Source organism: Rhea americana, unplaced genomic scaffold, assembly GCF_003343005.1.
Source record: "Rhea americana isolate MKP2758 unplaced genomic scaffold, rheAme1 scaffold_97, whole genome shotgun sequence".
In the NCBI taxonomy this organism is placed as follows: Eukaryota; Metazoa; Chordata; class Aves; order Rheiformes; family Rheidae; genus Rhea; species Rhea americana.
In genome coordinates this window covers 1,632,904-1,640,625 of record NW_028187166.1, presented here as the reverse complement: position 1 = coordinate 1,640,625, position 7,722 = coordinate 1,632,904, and the positions used below count along the sequence as shown (strand labels likewise).

The 7,722-nt window shown below is 58.7% G+C and overlaps 1 protein-coding gene across 1 annotated transcript; it reads right to left on the bottom strand.

Moving 5' to 3' along the window:
* Window positions 1–271: 271 nt before the first annotated feature.
* Window positions 272–947, bottom strand: FAM163B (family with sequence similarity 163 member B). The gene is made up of 2 exons (XM_085325276.1): window positions 838–947; window positions 272–736 (listed from the first exon to the last, which is right to left on the bottom strand). Exons 1-2 carry the CDS (start codon window positions 928–930, stop codon window positions 347–349), a joined length of 483 nt encoding a protein of 160 aa, XP_085181402.1. The 5' UTR covers window positions 931–947; the 3' UTR covers window positions 272–346.
* Between the last annotated feature and the right edge of the window lie 6,775 nt (window positions 948–7,722).

Sequence of the window (7,722 nt, the reverse complement as noted above, 5' to 3'; positions counted from 1 at the left end):
CGGGGCGCTGCGCGTCGCTCGGTGCAACTGCTGAACGTCTCGGCGGCAGGGGGGGGGGGCGTTTCCTAGTTATAAAAGGATGCACGATATCAAAAATCCTCTTTATAAAAACAAACGAACAGAAAAAAATTGCAGCACGGAGCCTAGAAAAACCTCGTGTCCCCGCTGCAACCGTCCTCACCCTTGCACATGGGCTTATTTTTTTGCTCACCCTTCATACAGCAATTAGGCATTTCTCCGTAGAAATACATTCTTTTTTTTTYCTTTCTTTTTTAAAACRCTCCCATGGATTTTTTTTTTCCTTCAAATTCTCGCCGCGGTCGAGCCCCCAGCGGCGCGGCGCSGCTCAGACGTCGGTGCTGATGCTGCGGCTGCGGGAGAAGGCTTCGCGCATGGCCGAGAGGCGGTTGGGGTTGAGGGCCTGCAGGCTGGCCACGCTCACCGGCAGCTCCAGCTCGTCCTGGCTGGCGGTGGTGTAGCTCACGCGGTCGCCCCCGTTGGGCAGGTCCTCGGGGGGCTCCTGCAGGAAGAAGGTGGGGGGCTCGAAGGGCGAGCAGCCGGGGCAGGGCGGGCGGCCCGGCGCCGGCGCCTTGCCGAAGGGCGCGGAGCCGTACAGGGACGGCCCGTTGGTCAGCACTACGTTGCGGTTGCAGTGGAGCGGCGGGATGTGGGAGTGCACGGCGAAGTCGGGCTCCTCCTCGTCCTCTTCGGACTCATCCTTCTTGCAGCAGTAATACTGCAACGGGAGAGCAGCACTCAGCCTTGCGGGAGACAGCTTTTTATTTTATTGCACTGCATTGCATTGCATTGCATTGCATTTTTTGGAGGGGGCCTTACCTGGAGCCTACAGTAGCAGAGGACGGCGATGATGCAAAGTAAAATGACAGTCGCTAATATTCCACCTGTGATGACCACGGTCCCGGCTGTCATTCGCCCGCCTCTCCATTAACAGCCTGTAAAACAGAGCACAGCGGCGTGGGTGACAGGCCAGCGCGAGCGGGGGGGGGGGAGGCCCCGAGCCTGGACCCCCCCCAAGTCCCCGGCTCCCAGAGTCCGGCTGCTTCTCCAAGCTCCCGACCCGGCTTGGGTGCCRAGACCCATTGCACCATTAGTGATTACAAGCAGCCTATAGAATACACATCCATTAAATACAGGCCTATATATTCTATGCATACAGTGCAGATAATTATATATTATATATTTTTAAGTTTTATAGYTGTATATAATACAGATGCATTTGCCTTTCCGAAGCCGGGCGGCAGCGAGGGCGCATCGCTCCGCAGCGTTGGCTCTGCAGCCGAGCCGGCAGCGGCCCGGCCGTGCCGGGATGAGCTACGGACCCGAGCAGAAACAGTGGCTTCTGGCCACCTAATTTACAAGCACTTTAACAGAGTTGGCTGGCAGCTTGCGAGATTGGGTTAAAACCAAAAAAAAAAAAAAAAAAGAAAGAAAAAAAGAAAGAAAAAAAAGAGAAAGAGCCCAGCCACCCCAACCCCAAATTACTCCAGCACCAGAGGAAAAGCAGCCGTATCTGTCAGGGATTTAACCGGCTTCCAAAGAAAATAAATCTATGGCATATTTTCAGGCGCTTAATGTCCTGCTAAAGTTGGGTAAGTGCTGAATGGATAAAGCAGTATCACATTTTATGCTGCCGCTGAGCGGCGCGGCAGGAGCCAGCGTAATTTATAGCCGCGTGCCGGCCGCCGGCGAGCGCCGGGCCGGAGCGGCCTCCCGCCGCCCCCCGAGCAGGAGGAATAAAGCCAGGGGAGCCGTTTCCCCCCCAAAATGCATGGGTGCTTTGGAAAGGTGAAATCCCTTTTGTCAGCAGGGATTTGYGCACGGACGGGAGCAAGAGCGTTTTTGCATTTTGCTCCCCCCCCCAACATACTTGTCTTGTTAAACCTGAGTACCTGGAAGCATTAAAGTCTCCAGCGTGCACGGGYGGGGAGGGGGGAGCAGAGCACATGGAGGCCCACAAGCAGAACAATTCCTGTCTAGACCTCCTTTTTACATTTGTTCCTAATTTCATGCTCCGCAGGCTCCCAGATTCATATATTCGGTAATAAATAGCTCGGTAAAAGGAAGTGCTTCGCAGCTCCGCTGTGGTCTCGGCGAAGGTATGCAGCAGCCCCGGTGCGAGGAGCGCAGGCCCCCAGCGGCGCCGGGCAGCAGGCGCCCGCGCGGCCCCTTCCCGGCTCTGGGGGCTTTTCTGCCGAAATGCAGCCACGGGGCGGAAACCACGGCCCAAGAAAGACAGGAGGAAAGCATATGATGAAATCGTCTTAAGCCGTATCACAGGGGGGGGGACAGGCAGAGGCAGCCCCGGGTGAAAGCCAGCTCCCGGGAYGCTGGTCCAGCCGCTCGAGCGCTTGGATGCAGCTGATTCCTGCCTCCCTCCCAGCCGGCTTTGCCTTCGCGGGGCGCGAAGGACCGTTCACGCCACCGCAGCCCCGAGCCACTTCACTGCGCTCCCCTTGCGGCTCAGCAGGTCTTACCAAGACTTCCACTGATGCAGCTGCAGCGCTCTGGAGGGCACCATCCAGCCCTCCAGCGGCTGCAGAGTCCTCCCGCRCCCGGGATACGGGCATTTTCTGTTCGCAGCAGCCTCAAGAGACACGAGTAGAGCTGCTGTCAGCTCCAGTTATGGCCTAGTGGCACCTGTCCGTGCTGAAACACCCTGGGCATCCAGGGTATGGTGACCGAGGCCTCTGTAGGACATGGGCTTTGAGGTTGCTCTTCCCAAAAGCCTCTTCTCTCCTCTCTTCTGTGCTGCCATGAGGGACTGCAGGGCTTTCCCAGCACGCTGGAATCCAGTCCAGGCCCCATAAATCACCAGCATTTCTGCCCTTGCTGCAGAGACTGAGTGGAGAAGCCCCCCAAGGAGATGTCTCCTACCCAAGCCTGGGTGAAGGGGGGAGTGAGAGAAGCTTCCCACAGGCAACAGAAAAAAAGGACACTGCAGAATTGCACTTGAAAATGCAGAAAGAAGAAGGTGGGAGGAGAGCAAGCACTCCAAACCACCACCAGCAGCAGCTCAAATGAACCCCCCTGGACTGCTGAGCAAGCCTGGAGGCGCCTTGCTAGTGGCCTGGTGCTGAGAGAGGCTGCTCACATCTGAGTTTCATTTCTCAGCCCTGAGGACAGCTCTCCTAGGAAGAGGGGGCCAGAGCTGTTGTGCAACCAGAGCAGCTCAGAGGAGGCCTGTGTGGGAGGACAATTTCAAAGCAGTTGGGGGTGGCCTGAGTAAAGACCATCTCAAGGGCTCCAGCCAACTCATCCCAGCTAATCGTGGCTCCAAACGCAGAGCGCCAGGTGCTGGAGCGCTCCAGCCCCGGCCGGCTCCTGTGGACCGGCTGGACCCTGCACGCCGGCAGCTGCAGGAGGAGGAGACACGCGACCAGTAGGGAAACCACATGGAGATTTCTTCAGGAGCCACTCAAGTGTGCTGTTAAACCAGYGTTGGGGATTTGTAGGTGTAAGAACAACCTTCAGACTACACCTCTGGAGGAATGGGGCCTCCAGCCATCCCACCCCATCCTGTCCCATCCCATCCTTGAGGCCAGGGCAAGAGACTCACCCCTGAAACCTTCTGCCCTAGCTGAAACCACTGTCACGGCAAGCCCCAGAAATCAGGTCTCAAACGGGAGCACCRGTCTCACCAAAACCGTGTGTGTACAAGGAGAGCATCTTAACTACGAAGAGCTGTAGAGCTCGGTTCGCCCTGTGCAGGTGGTGCTACCCACACGCACCCCAGGCCAGCTCCGGGTCCCGGCTCCCTCTGTAGCCAGAAGAGACACAACCCTCATTTTACAAGGAAGCTGGGAACTGTCGTAATCACCAGACTCTACAAGCTGGAGATTTAAATAAAACAGCCAAACTCAGTACACAACAACTGGCAGCACAACCACGAGAGCTGGCGGGATTCCTCGTGTCCAACACGCCCAGCACTTGGAGAAGGCTGGGGCTTGGGCCCCGCCGAAATAAAAGGACTAAAGAAACACCCCCACGCTCGAGTGTCGTTTCTATCAGCGCTTTTGCAGCGAGAAAGCCCCTGTCCTAGCCGTCCTCCTGATCGCGACTCCCTGGGAAGCGCCGAGCACGGCGGCGCTTCCCGCTGCTTCCCGGTTTGCCGTCGCAAGGCTGCCGCCACCCTTCCCGATAGTGGACCTGGGCTCTGGCCCGAGCGCACGTGCAGATGCGTCGCTGACACACGCGCTGCTCATTCCCAGCAGCAGCCTGAACCACAAACCTCTTTTTTTTTTTTTTTTCCTTGTTTCCTCTTTTTTTAGTCAATAGTTGCAGCTTTCTGGCGAACCACCTCACACCTGGAGCTGGGCAGCAGGGAAGATCAGTAAATCTGACCCGGGCTGCAGGCGGGTGCAGAGCAGCCGGGCAGAGGCTGCCGGGGGGTTGCGGGGGGGGCCGTGCCCATGCCCTGGGGCCGGTGGTTAGATTTGCAGGGTGCCCAGCGTGCCAGCTGCGGGCCGGGAGCCCGGCGGGCGCGCGCCGTGCTCTAGCACACGCTGCCCTCCGCAGCGAGCCCCGCCGGCAGCAGCTGGGGAGAAGCCCGGGAAGCAAGGCAGGCGTTCGCTTGTGACCCCTTGCTGCGCGTGTGGCCTGGGAGCGGGCACTGCGGTATTTCTTACGGGAGAAGCGGGATTGCATTTCCACGGAGGCGTGCCCCGCGAGCACAGCGGCCCGGGCGCTTGGACGTGCCCGACGCAGGACGGCCGGGTGGCAGGTTCCCCGAGCTGGGCAGGCCGGCTGCTGCCGCCCTCCACCTGCAGCGGGGTGCACGCAGCATGGGGGAGCAGCACCTCGGCCCAGAGACTGAGCGACAGCGAGCAACAAGTTGGCCTGGGTAGAGGAGACAGGATCTGAGCCCTTGGTGCTGCAAAGTCTGGGGAGAGCCTGGCTTGCCCTCACCTCTTGGAGGTAAATCCTGCCAGGCCAGATGCTCTTGCCACCCCTGGTCGCGCAGGTCCAAGGGCAAACCTCTGACAGCATCAACCGCTAGCTAAAGCCATCGCCCGGCAAGCAGCCACCAGCCCGGGTGGTGGGGAACCAGCAAATAAGTTAGAAGCCAAAAAGAGTTTGGTGGCAAATACAGCCTGATTTCTGCATTTCCCCCRGTTCCTGTAATCCTACCCAGTGAATGAACAAGAGCAGGGCTGCTAGGAACAGCCGGGCAGCGTGCCAGCGGGAGACTTTGCATTTATGGAGCCAGCGGACATGGCAGCTGCCAGAAACACAGGCGGAGAACGTGGCTTTCGTATGAAAAACACTTTAAGCAGGCGGCCTGCATCACTTCTGTTTGCTTTCTCTCTCCTCCTCATGACGGCAGCATTTCTGGCCTGGGGGTTGATGCTCTGCGTAAACAGCAGGGATTTTAACAGCCAGGATCTACCGCCGGCAGGCGGGAAGGGGTGCGCGGGGACGCAGTGCGCGCCCGTCGCTTGGACGAGGCCGGCTGAGCACTCCCATCAGCAGGTCCCCTTAGCTCTGGCTGCTGTCCCTCGGGGCGCRCCGGTGACGTGCAGGGGGCCGAGGTCTTTCCCTACCCTGCAGATAGGGGTTTGGGCCRCCGCTGAGGATGCCTGGAAGAAGAAGGGGTTTGGGAAGTGAGTCTTGGGCAGGAAGGGCTCCACCACCTGCGAGATGCAACCCCACCTGGGCTGCACGCACAAGCTGCGGCACTGCTGCGGGCTTCCAGGTGACARATCAGCACAGGGAGCAAAGATTTTCACATCAGCCTGAAAGCGCCGGTCCCTTCCTGGTGGCCTTGCAGCRGTGATCTGGTCTGTAATTAATTGTGGAGTCAACTGACACTATTATGGAGGTAATATCTAAACGGGAGTTCAGCTGAGACTGCAGTACGACCCACGTGSCTTCACCCACCGCTGAAGCACCCCCAGCTCTGCTCTGAACAGACTCTGACACTGAAGCTCCCACTAATGTCCAAATTGGAAACAATATTTTCAAAAGGCGATTTATATACAGCGCMGCAATAAATTATTCAGCAGATAGGCTATCACTGGAGCAGCGCTGAGCTCTGCAGAACAGGATCTCAGCCCCCTCCCGGGCTCCTGCTCGTAGTGACGCAGTCTGGGCAAGGGTGGGAAGGCAGCCCGGGGAGGCACCCGCCGGGCCCACGGCTCGCGGCGATGCCGTAGGGAACGGCGGAGGGCAGGAGGAAAACGCCTGCGCTCCCGAGGACGTGGCCTGGAGCGACRGGGAGAGCTGGGCGAGAGAGAGCCCCCTCCTCGCCCGGACGCGGGTTCAGGGCTCTCCCGCTGCTTTTAGCTTCCCTGGTGACAAGAGTAAAACCCCCAGGRGCATCAGGCTAATGCAAGACGAGCATCGGGTACAGCCCAGCAGCTCGCGTCGCTCACAGCCCAGGATAACCCCCCCCAGCCAGAAACGCTCCTCCGGGGCTCCCGGAGCAGCACCGGGGCTCAGGCTGGGGGGGTGGATGCAGACTGCGAACGCTGCGGCGAGCCTGGGCCACCTGTGGGTCCTTCTTACCGTCCCGCAGAATTTTATAGCSTAAATGCTGTGCGGGCATTCAGGCCCAGGCTGCGGGGCAGCCCAAGCGCTCCTAGAAAAGCTGCTGTTTTCCCGGGCAGACGGGGCGGACGTGCCGCGATCGAACCCCGCGGGTGTCCCTGCGAGCAGCCGCTCCGCCGAAGCGGCCGCGTGATGTTCTGGCGCAGGAACAGCTCGTCGGGAAGGAAATCCAGGAAAGGAGGCCGAGGCTTTCCATGGCATTCAGCATACAGAATCTGGGGTTTTCCTGAAGCCCATCTTGCAAGAATCACAGAAATAGAAAGAAGGAACAATTAGGGGATCCACTTCCCTGGACATCCCCGCAGACCATTTTTTAAATCGGAAATTGGCTCTTACTGWGCTTTTGATTTTTCAGCGCACTTGACCCGGCTGCCTTCAAAGCGAATCGATCTCGGGGGTTCCTGCCCCAGCCTATTGCAAGAGGGAATACGCGCTCCGCCGTAATGAGGCAATAATGTCGTTTAATCYGACTAAATCACGCCTAAGGAAAAATAATATTTGCACAGCTCATCAAAGAGGCACGGAGACTCACTAAGCACAACTCCGGGCACGAATTTAAATGACTGCGGATGCTAAATGGAGYGCAGCRGTGCTGCTGGGGCCGGGCGGAGGGCAGAGGAAGYGCCGGATCCGCTGCCCGCGGAGCCCCCTGCCCGGGGGACCCCAGAGGGGCGGCTACCTCTGCCCCAAGCAAACGGGGGACGATTCACAGATGGGTCATGTTCCTGCAAGAGTCGGGGGTACCTGRCCCCGGACCTGGGTTTTCCCTGGCATCCAGCCTCCGTCACCGCGGTGCAGACCCCGGCCCCTGCTCCACGCAGCCGGAGCAYGGCGCGTCCTTGCCTGGGCCAGCACAAAGCACCGAGCACTCCCTGGTCTGGTATGTTCCCGCCAGCCTAGCAGAGGTAAAGATAAAAATTAGCCCCACGGAAGTGGCTGTGCTGGACTTGCCTCCAGGTCTGACCCAGCCAGACACTCCCCGTTGGGCTTTGAGCGCTGTCACCAAACCAAGCAGAGTTTTACCCTCCACTGTCCCACCTTTCACAGTCCAAAGAGTCACACACTGCATAAGCACTGGGAATTATTTCCATACATCAGCTGAAAAGCAGACAGTAATCCAAAACACACATAAGCAGCCTAAACGTCAAAAAAAAA

Bases quoted from the DNA above. Each gene is read 5' to 3' on its own strand.
- FAM163B (XM_085325276.1), bottom strand. From the start codon at position 930: ATGACAGCCGGGACCGTGGTCATCACAGGTGGAATATTAGCGACTGTC. The intron at 737-837 runs GTAAGGCCCCCT...CTCCCGTTGCAG, and splicing joins TCTGCTACTGTAGGCTCCAG to TATTACTGCTGCAAGAAGGA.